This window comes from Vombatus ursinus, unplaced genomic scaffold, assembly GCF_900497805.2.
Source record: "Vombatus ursinus unplaced genomic scaffold, bare-nosed wombat genome assembly UNPS02001419.1, whole genome shotgun sequence".
In the NCBI taxonomy this organism is placed as follows: Eukaryota; Metazoa; Chordata; class Mammalia; order Diprotodontia; family Vombatidae; genus Vombatus; species Vombatus ursinus.
The window spans coordinates 24,045,336-24,068,363 of record NW_020941197.1 but is presented as its reverse complement, the minus strand read 5'-3'; the positions used below and the strand labels follow the sequence as shown (position 1 = coordinate 24,068,363).

Here is a 23,028-nt window from a genome sequence, read left to right as displayed (position 1 = left end):
CTCCTTTACCTCTGTTTATTAGTGTCCCTGACCTCCTTCAAGACTCAGCTCCAATATCATCTTCTGCAGGAAGCCTTTCTCAGTCCTGTGTACTAATACATTCCTGCAGTGGTGTATTGGAGTTGAGAACTGATTGTTAAATATTCACTGTGAGCCTTGACACCTCAGAAACCTTCAAACACTACAAATCAGGGATTGAGATATTGTTTTGTTGATTGTCTAGACTTACCAGAGTGATGGAAAAAATGTTAATAATGCAGATTAAACTTAAAAGTGGTACATACATTCTCCCCTCCCCCCCCCAGACCTGGTTTTTAAATATTTACCAGCATACTCCTGCCTTCCTGTCTCAGAGTATCTTCCTTCTACTCTACATATATCTTGTATCTACTTGATTGTTCACACATTATTCCCATTAGAATGTAAGCTCCCTGAGGACAGAGACTATCTTTTTGGCTTTCTTTGTATCCCTAGGATTAGAAGAGTACCTGACATATAGTATATGTCCAATGAATGTTTTTTGATGATTAATGAGGACAAGTAGGTAGTGCGGTGGTTAGAGTGCCAGGTTGGAACCACAACTGGGGTCATGAAGAGTTAGATACAACTAAAAACAACTGAAGAATAATACCGTAGTGAATTAAATATGCAATAGTTGTTGTTGTTCAATAGTATTATGTCTAAAACCAATGTACATACCTTAAGTAAAAAATACTTTATTGCTAAAAAACGCTAACCATCCTCAGAGCCTTTAGCGAGTCCTAATCTTTTTGCTGGTGGAGGTTCTTGCCTTGATGTTAATGGCTGCTCACTGATCAGGGTGGTGGCTGCTGGAGGTCCGGGTGGCTGTGGCAATTTCTTAAAATAAGACAACAATGAAGCTTGCCACATGGATTGACTCTTCCTTTCACTTGAACAGTTAGAGGACATCATAGGGTTACTAATTGGCCTAATTTCAATATTGTGTCTCAAGGAAGAGGGGAACTGCCCCACAGTAGAGCAATCAGAACACACACATTTATCAATTAAATTCACCCTCTTCTATGGGTGCAGTTCATGGCAACCCAAAACAATTATAATAGTAACTTCAAAGATCACTGATCACTATAAAAGATATAGTAATAATGAGAATGTTTGAAATATTGCAAGAATTACCAAAATGTGAGCACATGCTGTTGGAAAAATGGCACAGATAGACTTGCCCAATGCAGGGTTGCTACAAACCTCCAATTAGTTTTAAAAAACCTCAATGTCTTCAAAGCACAATAAAGCAAAGTGCAATAAAACGAAGTATGCCTATATTCCAAGAATCTGCTGTGTAGGGTGGAATTAGGTCCCTCTACCTGGTCTGCAAAAGCTAAAAGGAGATCATGTGCTTCCGGTGCTATTTATACATGGGGTCAATATAGTACTAGCACCATTCTCTACTCTACCCAGTAAAAAGTAGGACAAAACACTGAGATAAAGGACAATCCCACATGTTCATGGAATGCATGTGTTCTTGCCATTAACTTCTTGATTATGAGGCAAAGCAGTATATAACTGGGGGTCAAGCAAATATTGTGGCCAGAAGAAACAGGCCTACTTGAGGGGTAGATTGATGTGATAGCCCCAGGAATAGAGGAATAACTGGAGTTCTACAGGATGGAGATGAAAGGATGAGGTTCCACTACCATTCATTCTCTTTCCCAACTATACGAGTGCCCTTGGCCAACTCTTGTCACCTGGTGTCAGCCCGTTCTACCCTTTGGTCTGTTTTGTGAATTTCCCCAAAACTACATCTATTGATGAGGCTCCACTTCCCCGGAAACCTTCATTCAGATTCAGATGGGGAGCTGCCTCTTGGGACTTGTAGTCACTGCTGTGTCCAGCTCTACACACAGCTTTGGCTACTCCCCGATGAATAATGACATCCCCACTAAGGTCTGCAAATGGTTCTCCTTTCTCCTTTCTGCCCTTCTCTGTCCTCACAGGGGATCCCAGTGTCTGTGCCATCTCCAACCCAGACTTTGTCATCTACTCCTCAGTGATTTCCTTCTATTTGCCCTTTGTTGTGACTTTCCTTGTCTACGCTCGGATCTATGTGGTGCTGAGAAGAAGGAGGAGGAAAAGGATTCTCACTCGGCAGAACAGCCAATGCATCAGCGTCAAACCTGGCTACCCCCCACAAGTAAGAACCCTATTGGAGCCCAGAAAGGCCATAGGAGGCACCACCTGACCCTACAGCCTGCCCATCTTGGTGGTCCATCAGTCGCCATTCTGGCCTGCCATTTTGCAAGTCCAAGTCCAGATTCTATTCTCTCATCTAATACGTGCTGACTGCCTTTCTGAAGCAGAACAGACATTCCCCTCAAAGAGTGGAAGAAATCACCAGAGTCTAACAATAGGTCTAGTGAATCCACCTTAACGGGAATGATTTTAGGCAAGATCTGGTTGTTCCACTTTTCTCAGAGGCCATTGCTCACTGAGGAATGGAAACCAGGAAGAGACACTAGCTTTGGAATCAGAGAAACAGATTGCAAGTCCCAGCTCTGCCCCCTTATCCAATGCATGTCCTTTAATAAGTCACTTCACTTAAGTCTCAGTTTCCTCATCTGTAAAATGGGGATAATAAAACTCACGTTACCTGCTTCACAGAGTTGTTGTAAGGAAAACATTTTGGAACCCTTATGAAATATTTGTTATTTTTATTGTAAGAAATGATTTCTAACATAAATATGAAAATTCAATCTCAGGGCACCTTTAAAGAGTTGCTTGGGCTAGTACAAATTCTTTTCTGGCAAAATCTGCCACTGTAAGAAGGTAATGGCTACTAGATGAGAAGGTGTGCTAGATGGGCTAGAAAAATGCTGCTTCTGGGCTCAGAAAAGGAAATATCTTTGCCTTAAGGGTACACTTCTAATTGCTCCTGAAGTAAGGTAGAAAGAAATTGTTGCCACACAGCTATAGGCAACTAGGCAATAAGATAGATAGAATGCTGGGCCTGGAGTCAGGAAAACCTGAGTTCAAATCCAACCTCAGTTACTTTCTAGCTGTGTGACCCTGAGCAAGTCACTTAACCTCCATTTGCCTCAGTTTGCCCATCTATAAAGTGGGAATAACAATAGCACTTGCCTCCCAGGGTTGTTGAGAGGATTAAATGAGATAATCATTATAAAAGTGCATGGCACAAGATAAGTGCTATGTAAATGTTAGCTACTATCATTATCTACCAGTTGTCCTAGGAACGGGAATATAAAAAAAAAAGTTTTAATTTTTAGTAACCTCAAGCCAAAATTTAGCATTTCCTTCCATTATGAATGTAGGCAGCAAACATTATTCTGAGAAGGGGGACCATGGGCACTACCAGAATTGCCAGAGGAACCCACAACATAAAAATGTTAAGAACCCCTTGCCCTGGGTGGGGAGGGGGCATGGCACATGTGTTCTTGGTCTTCATATGCAGTACTCACAGATGGAAATGATAACAACTAGAAGAAGTGATACCCTGTGGGATCAATGGAAAAAAAACACTGGATTTGGAATCAGATCTGAGTTTGAATCTTGACTTTGCCTCTTGTTACTGGTAGAACCTTGGGCAAATCACTTATCTTTCCAGGGCTTAGTTTTCTCATGTATTTTTAGAGTCTGGCAGTTGGATTACATACCCTCTCAAATCTCTTTCAGTTCTCAATCCTTTTATCCTAATGCCCATTATGTAAAAGCTCCGATGCTAGGTGTTACGTGTTATACAATGGGATATCAGACATTATCCCTCCCTGCCACTTTTCTGCCCTGTTCCACTGGGCTTTATATTGGGAAGTTAGAGGGATGGGAGGAGCGGCCATCTGGCCACTTGCCTAGTAGTCAGTTTGGGATTTAAAGAGCAGGGCTGGTTACCTGTGTTCTGCATGCTTGTGTGTGTACCTCTCCCCCCCACACGCATAATGAGCATTGGAAGGTTCTTTTGTTGCCTCCACGGCCTCCTGGTTTCTTTCTTTCTCTCTGCTGCATATTTATTTGTGGTTTGTAGCACCAGCTTGAGGTGTAATTCTATGCTTTTGAAGAGAAAACAGCAGGCTGGGGAGGCTCTTTGGGGCTAAGAGTCTGCCTTATTTTGTTACTTAATGCTGGATGTGGAAGAAAGTGAATATGTTTTCCCACTCCCTTCTCCCTGTGTTGATGGTAAATTGTAAGAAACTGCAGAGATTAAACATAGAGCCCTGTTTTAAAAAAATACAATCTAATTGAGGAGGTTAGACATAGTAGGTTAAGGGGAAAAGCTCCATTTTAGAAGTCATAAGACTTCTACAAATTCTAGCTCTGGCTTTGTCACTAACTCATCTTATGACTCAGAAAAAGTCTTCTCATTTCTTTACATCTTACTTTCTTTAGCTGTAAAGAGATCTCTAAGGCAGGAGTGTCAAACTCAGATAGAAAGGAATCCCTTTAGGCTGCATACTGATTTAGAAAAAACATAAAATGGCATTATCTATGTTGTACTGTATTTTTTATTTATTTTGTACACATTTCCCAATTGTATTTTAATCTGGTTCAAGCTGTCTGGGCAGCCTCTATCTAGGTCCTGACTATGATACCTCTGCCCTAAGGTCTTATCATATCATACTATGACTGTATACATGGAAAGTTAAATAACTTGTACATTTATTAACAAGTATAACTAATCATAAAGCAGCATTTAATGTGTCACACGACCCAAGGTATACATTGTCTACAAGGACATCTTCATGCCTTACTGGCTTCTCAAATTATGCAAGTAGAGAAATGCTCATCAATTGTAGGCTAGTTTCTAGGTGAAAGATTTGAGTTGAAGGAGAATTAGAAAAAGAAATTACAAATAAGGAGATTTAGAGGGTTTGGAAATTGTGAAGATGATCAGAGACAGAAATTTGAAGAAAATAAATTTGAACGAACTGGTACTAAAGGTGAGGCAGGAAGAGGAAGAAGTTAGTTTCAAAGGGGGAGAGGGAGAGAGAGCTAGATATGCTAATGAGGTGAAACAAGTAATACTTTGGCAGTCATTACTCATGAAATCAAGGGAGACTAGTAAGAATGATAAAGAACAGAGACATCCAAGATATTGGAGAAAAATGAATGAGAGGAGGTACGTTCCTCACATACCTCATACAAAACACAATAAATATATACAACAAAGAGAAGAAAAATGCCTAAGAATGAACATACACAAGAAAATATAAACCAAGCAAGATTTAGAATGAGAAAAAAATTTTAAGTATGCCAGTTCAATACCAAAATATTACTGAATGACCAAATCAACTGAATGGTGATGGATAAAGATAGAGAGGGATAAAGAAATGATTCAGGAGGGAGGAGGTAAATTTTAAAACTCAAAATCTTATAAAAGTGAATGTTGAAAATTAAAAATTAATTAATTAATTAATTTTTAAAAAGAAATGATTCAGTATATCCCAAAGCATGGGATAAACAGCTCATTCAAAGAAATTATGTAAGAACTAGAAATACCAGTAAACTAACAAAATTAAGTAAAAGGAGAGCTTTATAAAAAGCTTTTTTAAAAAAATTACATGAAGCCAATTAAAAATTTAAAATACCATAAAAGAATAAGAGGAAATCATGAAGAAAATCATGACCAACATGGAGACTTCCTCCAAATCTGTAGATTTATGTGTAGATTTTTCTTACTAAAACAGAAAACAGAGCCCATAAATACAGAGCAATTGGGAATATTGGCTCAAAAAAAATCATTGAATTGTCAAAACTATTGAAGAACATAGGTACCAAAGTTATAGGCCTGGAAGATACACTATAATCTTGAAAAAAGATCTTAATTTAGAAAGGCCAAGGTCACCCAAGCCATTGCCAACCATCTTGACTTTGCTTTCCACTGTACTTTGATGTCTCTGGAGGAGAAAGTGAGGCTGGTGACTTTGCACAGTTCTGCCTCACTTACATCCAGTTCACACACAAGTTAAGACATCATCCTCCTGGTGTCAATGGTCCTCTTTGAGAATCTTCATTCTCAACAACACTCTAAACAACAATAGCAACAACACAATTTCAAGGTTACTACCATCTCATAGGATTTAAAAGAATCTAGGAAAGTCTTAACACTCTGTTTCGAGAAACTATCAAAGAAAATTTCCAAGAAATGGCCAAAACAATTTATGAAATGCACGTAAGAGAGTGATCCTTGAAAGCCCAGTACTGAATATCAGAGAAGTGAGGACAGTGGGACGTTAACACAGGGATTCTTAACCCCTTGTCTGGTGAACCTACATACCCCATCTCAGAAGAATGCTTTTAAATGTATAAAATAAATTACACAGAATTGGTAACTAATTATATGATATATAGTATATGTTACACAACATCAAAAAATGTTTTTTAAGCCGAGGTCATGGAGGTCACATTTTGGCCACAACAGGTTGATCTTTTTATGAAGCGGCAATTAGTCTCTTGAATGACTCAGAAAGGAAAAAAACACAACAGGATAAAGAATGATAAGTCAGACATTTGGGTGACCTTTAAAAGTCAGTTTACATTGTCTAGGAGAGAGACTCAGAAAGGAACCCAGATCCTGACGAACAAGCAGAAAAACATGACACCAGAAAAAGGCAGATGGAACAAAGAGTGCAGAAGAATAGGTAGAAGAAACTGCCACAAACAAGGGGACTAGGACTCTGGACCTGGTATGATATGTTTTGGGAGAAAGGTTGTGTTGCTGAAACCTCTAGATTGTAGAACAAAAACTAATTTTCCAGGATCTCCTTTCTCTCCTTCAAATCCTTCACCGGGACCTGAAGTCTTTTCCTCTTGTTATGTGTGCGTGTGTGTATGTGTGTGTGTGTGTGTGTGTGTGTGTGTGTGTGTGTGTGTGTGTGCGTGTGTGAATATATGTGGTGTATGTATACACATATATTCTCATTATCTTTGATGTAATTTTCTCTTATTTTGATAATTTCTTGTTTCACCAAGTCATTATTTAATAAGACATTTTTTTTCGGTTTCCATATAGATTCCTTGATCATTGCATCATGATTTACTATAGGTTCATTTCATTGCTTAGAATCTCTGATCTTCAATATTGGCTATTTTCTCTTAGCCTAGGACATCATGAAGTGAATGGTACTTGAGCAGAACTTTAAGAGGCAACAGCGATTCCAAGGGGTGGAAATAAGGGAGATGAGAAAGAGAACTTGTTTTTCTGCTTTATTTCTCTTTTAGGTTTTTGAAGTGAACACCCAATTAATGTTTTTTTCTTTCCTTTTCACTATTATAGTTAGTTGAATACCCCATAGGCATTGAAAACTCAATGTATCCAAAACAACATTGCTTATGTTTCCCCAAAGCTTCTCCTCTTAATTTCATTAGGGTGTTATCCTTCTAATTACCCAGGTTTGCAATCTTGATGTCCTCCTCAATTCCTGAGTATCCCCTCTCCTTTCCCATATATAATTAATTTCCAAGTCTTGTTAATTCTACCTCCTCAATATCTCACTTCCATTTCTATCCACTAACATACTCTAGTTGACCTAGACCAAAGGTCAGGAAACTATAGTCTGAGAGCAAAATCCTGCCTGAAACCTGTTTTAGTAGTAGGAGCTAAGAATTGTTTTTGCATTTTCATTTTAAAATGTTCTCCTTTCATCCTGTTTCTCTCCACTCCAATTTATCCTTCATACTTCGTCAAAATGGATATTCCTTAAGCATAGTTGTGACTATTCATTACATTGCTCTAGAAGCTTCAGTGCTCCCCTACTGACTGTTGAATTATCAACCAACAAGCACTTTAACATCAACTAGGTGCCAAGCACTGTGTGAGGCACTGAGGGTAGAAATATAAAAAGGAGGTATTCCTTGGCCTCAAAAAGCTTACATTCTACTAGGGGGATGCAGCATGTTCCAGATAAATAAATAATAGGCTAGATACAAATTTTAAATGCAGTGATTTGTGGAGTTGTTATTAACAGGGAGAATTAGAAAAGGCTTCTTGAAAAAGGTGGGACTTAACCTGAATTTTGAGGAAGGCTAGGGATTCCAAGAAGTGGAGATAAAAACAGAGAGCATTCTGGGGATAGGAGATACCCTGTGAAAAGGGGACAGAAACAGGTAAGAAAATGACACCCATAAGGAACAACAAAAAGTCTGGCTTGGCCATAAGGTAGCATATGTAAGGCTGATGTAGAGTTAAGTCATGTATAATCATCCTGGAAAGGTACCCAAACTGGATCTAGAGTGTGCAGGGCTTTAAACACCCAACAGAAAGATGTATGCTTTATTCAAAAGGTAGTGGGGGGGTGGGTCACTGAAACTTCTTCAGTAGTGGAATGAAATGGTCAGACCTGCAATTTTAAAATATCCATTTAACAGCGATGGGGTGGGGGTGAGGGTGTGAAGAGTGGGGGGGGGGGTATTAAGACTGGAACAAGACAGACCAATGAGGAAGTTACTGCATCAGTGCAGGCAAGAAGAGAGCTCAGGAGAGACAAAGGGAAGATATGTAGATTTGGCAAGATATATGTACACACACACACACACACACACACACACACACTCACACACACACAGGCTGAAAAAGAGAGAGAGAGAGAGAGAGAGAGAGAGAGAGAGAGAAAGAAGGAAATGAGAGAGATGAGAGGAAGAAATAGGAGGGTGGAATTGATGAGATTTGGCAATTGATTGGATATGGAATATGAAGAAGAATGAAGAGTTAAAAATTAGTCCTAGCTGATGAACCTGGGTAACTGGAAAAATATTAGTACCCTCACCTCCCAAAAGGAAATGGAGATGGTATAAGAATGGGTAAGTTTCATGTGAAATGAGTTCTGTTTTGGACATGCTAATCTTGAGGTGTCTATTAGATATCCTGATGGAAATGTCTAGCAGTTAGTTGGAGATGTGGAATTACAGATCTCAGGATTAGGGAGAGTGTAAAATAGGTGGCACAGTGGATAGAGTGCTGGGCTTGGAGTCAAGAAGATCTGAGTTCAAATGTGACCTCTGACACTTACTAGTCATGTGATCTTGGGGAAGTCCTTCAGTCAGTCAATCAATAAACATTTATTAATCACCTACTATGTTCTTAGTCACTGTGCTAAGCCCAGTATGCACCAGGCATTGTGCTAAGTGCTGGGGATAAAAAAAAAAAGGCAAAATATAGCCCCTGCCCTCAAGTAACTCATAATCTAAAGAACAAGCAAAAAAAAAAAAATGTACAATCAAGCTAGATACAGGATAAATAGGAATTAATTAACAGAGAAAAAGTGGTGCAGTGGATAGAGCACCAATCTGGGAATCAGGAAGATCTGAGTTCAAATCTGGCCTCAGATACTTACTAACTGTGCAAAATGGCAAACCTCTCTAGTATCTCTGCCAGGTCATGAAGAGTCAAATGTGACTGAACAACAACAAAAAAGCACTAGAATTAAGAGGGGTTGGGAAAGGCTTCCTGTAGAAGATGAGATTTTGTTGAGTCTTAAAGGAAGCCAGGAAAGCCAATAGGCAGAGATGAGGGGAGAGAGCATATGAAGCATGGGAGACACCAAAGAAAATGCCAGGAACTGAGACATGAGTGTCAAAGGGATGCTAGATGACCTTAGTTAGGTGGTACAGTCTAGGGCTGAGCCTGGGTCAGAAAGTTGTTCAGTTGTATCCAAGTCTTTGTGATCTCATTGGGAGTTTTCTTGGCAAAGAGACTGGAATGGTTTGCCATTTCCTTCTCCAGCTCATTTTACAGATGAGGAAACTGAGGCAAACAGGGTTAAGTGACTTGCCTGAGGTCATGCAACTAGTAAGGCTACATTTGAACTCAGGAAGATGAGCCTTCCAGACTCCAGGCCTGGCACTTGGTATCCCACTGTACCACCTAGTTGCCAGGAGTCAGGACCAAGCTCAATCCAGCCTCTTACTAGCTGGGTGACCCTGGGTAGCTCACTTAACCTCTGTCTGCTTCCATTTCCTCAACTATAAAATGAGGATAATAGTAACACCTATCACCCAAGGATCAAATGAGATATTTGTAAAGCACTTGTCACAGCGCCTGGCACACTTAATAAATGCTTGTTTGCTTCCTTCCCAATGGAACTATCCTCAAATATCACAGACAATTTTAAGGAAGAAATACAAATACTTAATAATTATATGAAAAGATGCTAAATTCACTAATAATAAAAAATACAAATCAAAACAACTATGACAACCTTACACTCACTAGCGTGACAACAATAGTAAAGAATAATAAAACCAAATGTTATCAAAGCTGTGGGGAAACACATTCTAATACATTTTTGATTGAACTATATCTAGTGTAAACATTTCAGATAGCAACATGGCAACATTCATTAAAAGTAACCAAACTAGGGGCAACTAGGTGATACAGTGGATACAGTACCAGCCCTGGAGTCAGGAGGACCTGAGTTCAAATCCAGCCTCAGACACATAACAATCACTAGCTGTGTGCTGGGCAAGTCACTTAACCCCAATTGCCTCACAAAAAAAAAAAAAAAAAAGAGTAATCAAACTAATCACACCTTTTGGTCCAATGATTCTACTGCTAGAATCCTTTTTTTTTTTTTTTCAAAAAAATCCTAAAAAGAAAAAAAGGACCAGTCTGTACAAGAATATTTATAGCTGTTCTATTTGTAATGGCAAAAAAAAAAAAATGGAAATAACTTATATGTCCAACAACTGGGGACTAGATGAATAAACCATAGTATGATAATATAATGGAATATTCCAGTGTCATAAAAAGTGATAAATATAGATAGATAGATAGATATAGATATACATTTCTATAGAGAGCTCTATAGCTACATATGTATGTATCTACATATAGATACATATATGTTTGTATATATGTATATGAAGCTTATAAGGAAACAACCATAACAAAGGTAAGGCGAGTGAGGCATTTCTCTTAGGTGTATAAAATGAAATGTGCAGGAATGTGTATAAAATATGTATCTACAATGCCAAGGAAGTGAGTGCCATGCCAATAGGGTGAGAGGACAATTTAATATTCTTCCCTAGAGCTCCAAATCAGTTAGTTAGAGTGCTGCAAGGAAATGTGGAAGGACCTATGTGCAGTGACAACAAATAATATCTATAGAACTAGAATTGTATGTATTGTTTTTCTTTTTTTTTTTTTTCTTGGCTAGGCAGTGGGGTTAAGTGACTTGCCCGGGGTCACACAGCTAGTAAGTGTTATGCGTGTGAGGCCAGATTTGAACTCAGGTCCTCCTGAAGCCAGGGCCGGTGCTCTATCCACTGTGCCACCTAGCTGCCCCTTGTATATACATTGAGTAGTTGGTTTTTGCCCTTCTTTCTCAAAGAGGACCAAAATGATATCACTATGTTGGGGTCAAAGTACAGTGTGTCTGACTGTGGCTGATCAGACCAAGAGGAGCTTGGGAAGGCTCTGCCACAGGTTGGGTGCAATCAGTCCACATGAGCATTTGGAGTGGAGATGTCTCTAAATTTGCACATTCATATTTCTTTTGACAATTCTGCTTTGCTTATAGAGCACAGCACCTTCTTTGATGTAAGCGTGCCATGCAGGGTGGTCTTGGGCCAATGTCTCCCATGTCTCACAATCCATTCCAAAGTTCTTCAAAGAGTCCTTGAGAGTGTCCTTATAATAGCTTCTTCTGACCTTCAGGTGAATGTTTGCCTTGTGAAAGTTCTCCATACAATAGACTTCTAGGCAAATATATGTTTGGCATTTGATTAACATGGCCAGCCCATCAGAGTTGTGCCCTCTGCAGCAGAGTTTGGTGTATAAAACGAAATGTGCAGAAATGTGTATAAAATATGTATCTACAATGCCAAGGAAGTGAGTGCTTGGCAGTTCAGCTCAAGAAAAGACCTCAGTGTCTGGAACTTTATCTGGAACCTTATGTCCAGGTTTCACAGACATACAACAACGAGGTCAGAACAATGGCTCTGTAGATCACTTTGGTAGGCAGTCTAATACCTCTTCTCTCCCACACCTTCATAAAATGAAAGGGGTAGAGGACAGGGAAGGAAGAGAACGGGACAGAAGAGGAGGGGAAAGAAGAATGTATCAGAACTATGGACAGAAAGGAATGCAGCAAAAAAAAATTGTTGCTTGTTTATTAATTCATTGGGTTTTATCTTGCTAATTAAAAAAAAAGATAAAATTTGTAAAGGGATTCATTTGGGTATTTGTTAGGCAGTACCTGTAGTGTCAAAACATAGTATGTCAACAAATTTCTTTTTTTAATTGCTAAGAACAATGCAAATACCAGAGGGATTCCTCAGAAGATTGTTAAGAGGTTATCTCCAAGCCCAGCCCTCTCCATTATCTCAAAATAGAAAAACAAAACAGAACAAAATTAACCCTCAAAAAGCCTGCACTAGATAGAATAAAACAATCAATAACAAAGAATAGATGTGGATGAGGAGAGGGGTTGGAGACTTTCTGAGATGCACTCTCAACTGACCTAGGAAAGAAAAAAGAGGGGAATGTTGTCTTTTCTCCCTCTCATATTTCCTGCAGTTGGAGAGCATTTCAAGACAGGACCTTGGCAGGGGAACAGAGGGAAAGAGGAATCAAATTCCATTAGTGAAAAGGGGCTGCTCTGAGGGCTTTGCAACATGTGCTTCCTAGGTAAAGGTATGTTTCAGGGACCTCAAAGCAAGTTCCTTCCAGGCAGAATGAAAGCTGTCCTTCAGGGGACTTTCCTCTAAGCATATGATGAGCTTCTTAGGCTCAGTCTCACCCCACAAGAAGGATATTATTAGGTTTTTAGGGGCTCCCAGTTCAAGAATAAGAAGACTGAGGTTTAAAGAGAAGATATGGTTGATGGTTGACCCCAGGATGTTCAGGTAAAACAAGAATTGTTCCTTTTGATGAAGGTGTTGTAGGTGATGAATTGAAGGCCTTGGATTCAGTCCATATACTGTAAATTTTTTTAACTGACAAAAGCCTAAGAATTTCACCAGTGTAATGAGCATTTACCATATTCAAGTTAATTCTATGTCACTCCCATGATGTACTACTATTATTTTATATCTGAATTTCTCTTCTTTCTCTACCCCATCCTAGTCTCTCTTTCTGCGGCGGCATGCAATTCGGCATTTCTCAATAAGGTCCAGATTTTCCTCATCAGAAACCACGGGGAAAACAGTAAGTAGGCCATTCTTTGAACATAAGAAAAAGACGTTTCCTTGAAATCATTCATTGAAAGATGAATCAACAGAGACAACTTTGTTTGACAACCCTCTGCTCACTAATTTCAGGTGATGGATAAAACAGGGAGATATATCCTTGCCAAAGGGGAAGGAAGGGAAGGGAAGGGAAGGAAGGAAATAAGCATTCATGTGGCACCTATGCTATGACAGGCACTGTGCTAAGAGCTTTTTACAAATATTATCTCGTTTGATCCTCACAACAACCCTGGGAGGTAGGTACTACTATCATCCCCATTTTACAGTTGAGGAAACTGAGGCCAACGTTTAAATAACTTGCCCAGGATCACTGAGCTGGATTTGAATTCAGATTTTTCTAACTCCAGGTCTAGCACTCCATCCACTGTGCCACCAGCTGTCTGTAGGTATTTGCCACCATTGTGGAAAATGTCTAAGATGATGGAGGAAAGAAAAACCATAGCTCTTTAGCTATTGTAATCATTTTGAAATATGTCCCCTAGAAGCATGATTTATGCTTATAACCATTTCATATACTTATACTCCCTCTCCTACACAAGCACTCGTGTACATAGATATACACATAATATATGCCAGATCTGAGATTCTTTCTGATTTTTTTTTGCAATGTAGTAGGCAACATCAAATTATAGTACTTGAATGTTTCTTAGAAAGGGATGTGAGGGTGAAGAACTGGGTCAGAATGGAGTGATAAGATTGCAGTCATCCGTAAATGTTAGAGGAAATGGAACTAGAAGCCAAGATTGTCTGAGTGGAACAGAAAGACAGAGGAAGGGGAAAGGGAAACATTCTCTTCAGGTACAATTTAAAGCTAATTAATTCTGAAAGAGAAGACAGATTGCAGCTTTGTGACTGAAGTATTCTATTTATTCACTGAACCAGAGGATAGCATAAAACTATCTCACAAGCTACCCAGAACCTCACTATCCCAAAGAAGCCTCACACTGCCATTAAAACATAAAACGCTCTAATGGGACCCGGGCTCCAAGAGAAGGAAGGGTTTTCTGTCTCCTCTAACTACCAAAGCCAAGAGCTCATTATAAAAGGAGCTTTGAAATTCCAGCAGTGGTGAAGGGCTAAACCTTTGCATCTTTGTCATGTTTGTGTCGAGCTAATTAACTGCTTTTCACAAAGGTCTGAGAAGCAACTAGGGCTGTCAAAGGTAGGAAGCTATCCAAGGCAGATAGCTCAGGAATTCCTAATCCAGATCAATTTCAAGGAGATAGAATATGGAAGGAGAAAAAAAATGGTGATACTAGCAGGACTATTTCAAGGGTCAAGGCTGGTCCTAATAACTGCAGTGAAAACTCGGTTATGTCATCCTATTTGGGTAATGAACTTGGTGTGCCATATAGAGTGGCTGTGGTATTTCCTTATGCCAGTCTTGGAGATTATGATAAGAGGCAGCAGAGATAGCTGAAGGAGTCAGGTAAGAAAGATCCTAGAAGAAGGGGAACCCTCAGGTTACTTTGTGTTCTTACTGAAGTCATCCTAAGCACTATATTACAAAAGAGGAAAGGATTGAAAGAGAGACAGGCTGAAATGTGGCAGATATGGTGCCATTGTGCTTAAACCTTTAGCATGATGATTAGAGTTGTATTTGCCAGCTGGCATGGTTGGACTGATTTTGGAAAGATCATCCCCCTTCCCCCAAAAAATCTGCCAGGTCATCTACAGTTTCAAAGAGATAATGGGAGCATTATCTTATTCAGACAGTAACAGGGGAAGGAGGGAGTCAAAAAGAATTTTTCCTCTTCTCCAAAGTTTATTAGTTAGAAATGTCACCTTTAAACATAAAGAAGAAAATTCATAGAACCCTGTCAAAAATACCTATAACACCTAAGAGTACTGTGGAATCCCATATTTCAATATTTCAAGGGACCTATGATTTCATTGATGCGGGTACTCACTCCACTGAGGTGTACTGCAACCCATCATCTCATTCTGTGAGACTCTTGTCCTGCTTTGGCAGGATATTCTCCTCAGACACCTGACCTAACTTGTTGGGGGCTTACTTTCATATCTCCTGACAGTGTGGAGATTCCAAAAGAACACATGGGCTTTTTTTCAATTATCTCTTGCTTTTGCTATGTGATTGGTCCTTTTCTCTGATAACATCCTGCACATCACTTTTCCTTCATAGTTTTTCATTAGTAATATGTTGCAGCCTACTCATACATATCATGTGCCTCTCCATCACCCTTTGGATGGCTCACAACTTTAATTCATCAAGAGACTATGATATTCCATGATGCATAACCACACAGCTTCACTGGGAAAATATTGACATTAAAAACACAGGCCTTTGTTTTAGGGAAAACTTTGGAGTCATGAAAAGCACTGCTCAATTTCCCGAAGGCAATATAGCCCACTCTACTCCTCCCGTTCAGTTATAAACTCAGTTCACTTTCAATACAAAGTGTCTATACAAGATATATATACTAATGGACATATATATATATTTATTTATGTACATGTGTGTGTATACACATGGGTTTTCTAGTCAATTGTCTATAGGAGTTGGGACAATCATCATTCTTCATCTCCTGAGTTTTTCCAGTGTGGATAGTTAGACCAAATTCATTTGAGTGATTATGGATCTCTTTTAGGAGGCTCCAAAATGTTCTGGGACTTAATTCAATCATAAAATGTCATCCCCAAATAGGATCATATAGAGGATTTCACTATTTATAAGGAATTTCTCTTTCACTTGGATATCCTCTATGACCATAATAAATACTTCCTTTTTTATCCTTCATGTGATAATCGGAGGGTCATCAAACAAAGTTATCTCTATTGTTCTATCTCTCCAAGAATCATGTATGATTTTGATGTGTATGGGAAACATATTGTTAGAGGACAGCCTTTAAAGAAACATGTTCCTCCAACAAAACATATTTTATAGTAAAAACAAACAATAAGCATTGCTAGATCATATATTTTCTATACTTTAGCCCACTGTGTGACCATAAAAGATGTAGTTTTCAGACCTTCATCAGTTTTACTCCCAACATATGTATAGAGGAGTCTCTTAGAGATTCTGTAGAGATCGGAAAGTAGTTATATCTATTCATTGTTAATATTTCTTTTTGCTTACTTTTTTTTAGTAATAATAATATCCATGATTTTTCCCCAAAAACATTTGGTATCTTCTCCTCCTAGAGATATTTTGAGAATGAATCCCTCAAAACCCTCAAAGTTATATCACCTCTAGCACAGACCTGCTCTGTGAGTAGTCGCTCTGGTCTAATTGTATGTAAAACACCATATAAACCTTAAAATGCTCAAATCAGAGACAACTGGATGGCACAAAGAATAAAGCACAGGGCTTGCAGTTAGAAAGAGCTAAGTATTTCCACTCATTGGTCAGTGCATAAGGATTTCCCATGCAGAATACCAACAACTAAGTGTTTCTAGGCAGCCTAAAAATTGTATAATACTTAGCATGCCCAGACCCCCTTTCCCCCCCCCATTTTATTACCATTCTGCCATCATCACTGATGAAGCAGTAAGGGGTTGCACAAGACTCTGGGTCATTTTGTATTTTTCTTTGTAAATAAGTTGCTATGGCTAACTATCACCAAGTGGCCAATCTACTGGTAATAAGTCTCCGCATATTTAACACGGTTGAGCCTCACTTGGGCACCCACCTTACACTAAGAACCAGCCTGGCTACCCCAAGAAGAATCTTGGCAGGTCAAACTCATTTTCTTTTTTGATAGAGTTACTAGATTTAGAGATCAGGAGAGGAAACTTTAGAAATAGGATACTTAGATTTGAGCAACATATTTGACAGTCCCTCATGTTATCTTTTTGTACCAGCTGGAAGAAAGTAAGCTAGATAATAATACAATGAAGTCGATTCAAAATTGTTAAATGAGAAGGCCCAAAGGGTAGGTGATGTCAAGCTAGAAGAAAGGCACACAAGAATGTTCCAATGATCCGTCTTTGGTCCTTGGGCAACATTTTAAATAGTAACTTGTTAAATTATCAGTGTCTTGAATGGAGATACATTCGTTATGATTAACAAATTTGCATATAACATAAAATTGGGAGGAATAGCTCACACAATGGAGAACTGAGGCAAGATCCAAGATTTCAGTAGTCTTTTGAAGACTGAAATTATCATTACAGCAAGTCAAAAATTATTACCAGTTCTGCTTTGGGCAGAAAAAGAGCTCTAGAAGATCTCTAAACTATTTAAGTCTCCCATCACTGCTATGTAAACTTCTGGGCCAGGATCTGTCTCGTGAATTCCTCATCTATTTCTTCTTTCTGTCTAGGCAGTTTGTATATTGCAATGGCAATTTTACTTCTGTTTTTGCTTCTATTAATTTATACCCAAATGTTCTCCATCATACTTTCTTCCTCTGGTTCCTGTACTTCCTCACATAAACATATCTTCTTTTTTTATGATACCCTACCCCCCCCATGCTTGCACATGTGTGCACACACACACACACACACACACACACTTTTACCTATAATGTTTCTTTTTACTGAGGCATACCTAACCAGAATCATATTTTAGTTATGGAATATCCCGCCAAGTCTTGTGGATAGCATTAGGACTTAAGTTCATTTTGCTTGTTGCCTATATCTTGTGCAATTGTAAACAGATTACTTAAGGCTATAGATTTTACTACTATTTCCTTCCATTGACTTTGTTTCTTGATAGCTGTGGAGTACCTCCAATGCTATTCTTCCTACATTGTAGCTACTCTTTTATAGTTCTAGGTTGGTAGATATATCTAGGCAGTTTCCTCCTTCCCTCTTCTTTTTCAATTTAAAGTCCTTTGGATTAAACGTACAAGATCCAAGGCAAAAACCTTCTGGACAGGCTTTGTAAGGTATACTCTAACCCTGACTAGGAGCTTGTCATTCCATGATGGAGAAATCCAAATCCATTCTTAGATACCATCTCTTTAACCATCTTTTCACTTCTCTAACCTGCTTTTATCTTCAGTAAATGGGCTTTCAACGGGCAGCAAAGAAGAAAAGACAACCTCTGCCCCTAAGTTCTTCAATTTCTTCCCCAAAATGTTATAATTTCTGGCTGTGCTTCCGAGGTCCTTTCTGGCAGCACCAATGTGAATCACCAGAATTGGACATTAGTCATCTGTTTTGACAAGTCCTGGGAAGTTCTCTTTGATGTATTGGATACATCCTCCAAGAAGACAGCACACCTTTCCATTATTGCTATCAGGTTGACAAACAGCTGTCTCAGTACCCCTCAGCAAAGAGTCGCCAAACACCATTAATGATAACAACTGATATACATATATTATATGTGGCAGTCTATGGTTTGTTTTTCATATGTCATTTCATTTGATCTACTGTTCTTTTCTTCTTTTACCACAAATCTTCTCTTCTTCTGATTTGTATCTAACACCACCTGTGGAATTATTTTATAATTTCTGGGAGGAAAAAACATTGTTTCCTTCTCAGAGCATTCAGTTCTCTCCTCTTGAGGAAGAGCCTCCAATTTGCTTTTTTGTTTTTTTTTTTAGCTCCAAGTGTACAATGGTCCTTCTTCCCTTCATCCTTTGTGTGACATGCTTTTATTCTACAAACTCTTAAAAGTGATGAGCATGCCCCTTCACCTCTTTAAATCCTTTTCTATTTTTTTCATAATGAAACCATTATTCTGCATTTTTGGTTTATTCTTACTAACATTTTACTGTCTCTGATAACCTGGAGTGTGAAAGGGCATTGCTTGATCCCCTTTACTTTTCTTCTAGGAAGGAGACAGGCCTGAACTTTGTTTTGGGTTTTTTTTAAATTGTTTTTACTCTAAACTTAAACACTAAATCAAATGAGAATTTCCATGTACACATCAGAGCAGAAAAAGAGGTTTGTACATGAAACTGTGAATTTCTGTTATACACAGCTTGCTTTTCTTTTTTAAATATGTAATCTATTCAACATGTGACTTTCAAAGCTGTTCTGCTTGTCTGATTCCATTCTAGCCTTCTTCCTGTTCTTTTCTATGCATTTTTTAAATGCCACAATGACCTTCTTTTCTTTTTCCTCCTTTCTTTTAGCAACCCTATCTATAGCCCTACTTTCACCATCTCTACCCCTCCTTGAAAAAATTCATTTGTTAACCTTGTAACAAATATGTATAAGATATGTATGTCCACATGAGTTATCTAAATGTGTAAATGTGCAATTCACAGGTGGCACAGATTGGAATCTGGCCATCCCTTTCTAAGGGAGATTACAATTTCTTCTTTGAAGGAAGCAGGAGAAAGGCCATGGCTAAGTATTTATTGCTCTCTGAGAGAGGTGTCAGACTAGACTTGTAGCTATTTCAAATATTGCTGATCCTGGAGTATGAATCTGGTTCAGAACAAAAGACATTTCCCTGGTCACTCTGAAGGGGAAAAGTTGCCCTCAGCTTACATGACTCAACCTAGCTCATTCCTTTCAAACACTGGATATACAAAAAACCATCAGAAATAGTGAAGAGCAGTAAAGCCATTTATCCAAGCATATGCCAAACAGAAATCAGAGAAGTCATACAGATTAAAATATACTAGAACATACATAGGAGCAAATGAGCTCTTAAGAAGGGAGTGAAATGAGATCTCAACTCAAATCAAGACAGTTCTTTCTCTGAAGCCTCTACACAGACAAGATGGAAATCTTCCAGTACTAGGTCTGTATCCCAAAGAGATCATAAAAAGAGGAAAAGACCCACATGTACAAAAATATTTATAGCAGCTCTTTTTGTGGTGGCAAAGAATTGGAAACTGAGGGAATGCCCATCAACTGGGGAATGGCTGAATAAGTTATGGTATATAAATATAATGTTATACTATTGTGCTATAAGAAATGATGAGCAGGCAGATTTCAGAAAAACCTGGAAAGACTTAGATGAACTGATAGTGAGTGAAGTGAGCAGAGCCAGGAGAACATTGTACACAGCAACAGTAACATTATGTGATTAACTATGATAGATTTAGCTCTTCTCACAATTCCCAAAAACTCATAGTGGAAAATGCTAACCACATCCAGACAAAGAACTGTGGAGTCTGAATGAAGATCAAAGCATACTATTTTCACTTTTGGGGGGTTTTGTTTTTTCTTTCTTGTGGTTTTTCCCTTTTGTTCTCATTCTTCTTTCACAACATGACTAATGTAGAAATATATTTGACATGATTGTACATGTATAGTCTATATCAGATTGCTTCCTGTCTTGGGAAGGGGAGGGAGGGATGGACAAAAATCTGGGACTCATAATTTTGCAAAAATGAATGTTGAAAACTATCTTTACATGTAATTGGAAAAAATAAAATATTATCCAATTTTTAAAAAAGAAGGTTTGAGTTCAAATCGTACCCCAAACACTAACTAGCTTTATAACTCCAGGCAAGTCATTCTACCTTTCTAAGTCTCAGTTTCTTCATTTGTTAAATGGTGATAAGATTAGCATCTACCCCACAGGGTTGTTGGGAAGCTCCAGTGAGGTATGTATGTAATGTATATAAAGTGTTCTCTAAACCATAACAGGATATATAAATGTGAATTATTATTTTCATCATCATCATCATTTAAAAAAATTATTTATTTTCCCTCCTCGCAGGAACCTACTGAAGAAAAAGAATACCCCCCTGGCTGTCAAGATTCCCTTTTATCCCATCTTCAGGCCACCTCTCCAGGAAGGGCCCATTCATCTGAGAAACTACTGGCAGCAATGGAATTGAAACGCTACTATAGCTTCTGCCAGGATGCCCCTTTGCCCAAGCCAGGACACCAAGATGAGGAAGGAGAGTCGAAAGGAGATGGGAAGACTCTGGGAGGGTTGAGCCCCACCATGGCTCCCAAGCTAAGCCTAGAGGTTCGGAAACTCAGCAACGGCAGAATGATGACTTCCCTGAGGCTGAGTTCCCAGCAGCCCCGTAGCATTCCACTTCGAGAAAAGAAAGCAACCCAGATGCTGGTGATCGTTCTGGGTGAGTTGCGTGGGAATGCATGAATTTGCCAGAAAGTAGAAATCCTGCATTATAAAGATACAAGCCCTGGGTATTACCTAGGATGAATAAAAACCATCCTCACCTCAGTTGTTCACTACCAAGCCAAAAAGCAGTGAATCTGACCTCAAAGGATGTGAGTGCAAGTCCTGATTCTTCCAGCATTAGCTGTGTGGCTTTAATCTCTTAACTTAGCCACTTAACCTACAAATCTCAGTTTTCTTTGTAAAATGAGGATAATACTTGTATTATCTATCTCCCAGCTATTTGATTCAAATAAAATAAGGCGCATTTTGCAAACAAAAAAATGTTATGTTCAAATGAAGTGATGAGAATAACTCACATGGATATATCTCTTTAAATTTTGTGAACAACTTAATATATTTATATTGTGTTATGTTATGTTATGTTATATATATTCATTTGATTTGCTAATGGAAACAGTACGGTACAGTAGAAAGAGATCAGGCTCTTCACTTACTAGCCATGTGACATTGATCAAGTGACTTCAGTTTCCTGGGCCTCAGTTTTCTCATCTGCAAAATGAGAAGACTAGATAAGAGGGCCTCTAAGGTCTCTTATAATGATAGGTTTATGAACCTATAGTAATGACAATGCTTCAGAGAGATATTAAGAACTATTAAAGAGACACCTGGGAATCAAAAAGTTGGGGAGGGACAGAAGGTTGGAAAGATGCAAGGGTGTAGGTCTCCTATACCATTATGACACATGTTGGGGGAAAGTGTGAAATGAAATGTCTAATTTGTTTACTTTCTCCATTTGAAATCTAGGGGCTTTCATTATCTGCTGGCTGCCTTTTTTCTTGACCCACATCCTCAATACTCACTGCCAGGCCTGCCATGTGCCCCCCAAGCTCTATAGTGCCACCACATGGCTGGGTTATGTGAACAGCGCCCTCAACCCTGTGATCTACACCACCTTCAATGTAGAGTTCCGCAGAGCTTTCCTCAAAATCCTGTCCTGCTAAAGGAGGAGAGAAGAGTCACCACCTTTGTTGACTTCCCTTGGCCTCTCTAGGGACAATGAAGATTGAAACTCCATTGGGTGGGGCAGTTAGAATCCTTTGTCTACACTGTAGGCTTTCATCTGCCAGGCTGCTTGACATCTTTGTATTATAATTGGTCTTCTCGACTTCAATAATTCACATCTTCAATCTGTGTTTTACAGAAATGCCCAAGTAATCTTCTTAATGTGACACTGATTATGTGACTCCTATACCCAAATCTTCAGGCCTCCCCATTGTTTTCAGAATAAAACTTAAACTCCTTATCTTGGCATTTAAGGCTCTCCGCAATTTGGCTCCAGACTGTCTTTCCAGTCTTGTCTGACATTATTCTGCTTCACAAGCTAAAAGTTTTGACCTCATAGGACTACTTGTCATCTTTGTTCTTATCTTGCTCTCCTCTGGGACCATTTCTTTGCTCATGCCTTCCCCCTATCCCTGGGATGGACTACTCTCCACCCCATCAATGCCTGTTAAAATATTTCTCTTCCTTCAAGATACAACTCAAAAGATTCCTACATGAATATTTGCTGGATCTCCCTTTCCTCAAATTTTCTCAAAGTACTTTGGTCTAACTCTCTTCGTTGCCCTTATCACATCACACACTGTATTATATTTATTGGTCTATGTGTCAGATATTCTTGTAATCTTGCAATGAGATAATATATTTGCAAAGCACTTAGCACAGTGCCTAACACATAGTAGGTCTTAACAAATACTTGTTCCTGCCCCCCCCCACCATTATATTATAAAATCCCTAAAGCTAGGTATTCCTATCCTATCCTATTTATTGGTCTATATGTCTGATATTCTTGTAATCTCTTCATAAATTGTAAATTCCCTGAAACTAAAGATTAC

The 23,028-nt window shown here is 38.8% G+C and overlaps 1 protein-coding gene across 2 annotated transcripts in view; it reads left to right on the top strand.

Annotated features, from left to right (window-relative positions):
* Positions 1-22,134, top strand: part of DRD3 (dopamine receptor D3) — a 61,373-nt gene extending 39,239 nt beyond the window's left edge. The window contains exons 4-7 of one of the 2 annotated variants that reach the window (XM_027868476.1): positions 1,974-2,170; positions 13,049-13,129; positions 20,759-21,128; positions 21,938-22,134. In XM_027868476.1, coding sequence (XP_027724277.1) covers positions 1,974-2,170; positions 13,049-13,129; positions 20,759-21,128; positions 21,938-22,134 — 845 coding nt within the window. The remainder of the gene's footprint in view (positions 1-1,973; positions 2,171-13,048; positions 13,130-20,758; positions 21,129-21,937) is intronic. The other variant, XM_027868483.1, reaches the window with a different exon arrangement.
* The last annotated feature ends 894 nt before the right edge of the window (positions 22,135-23,028 follow it).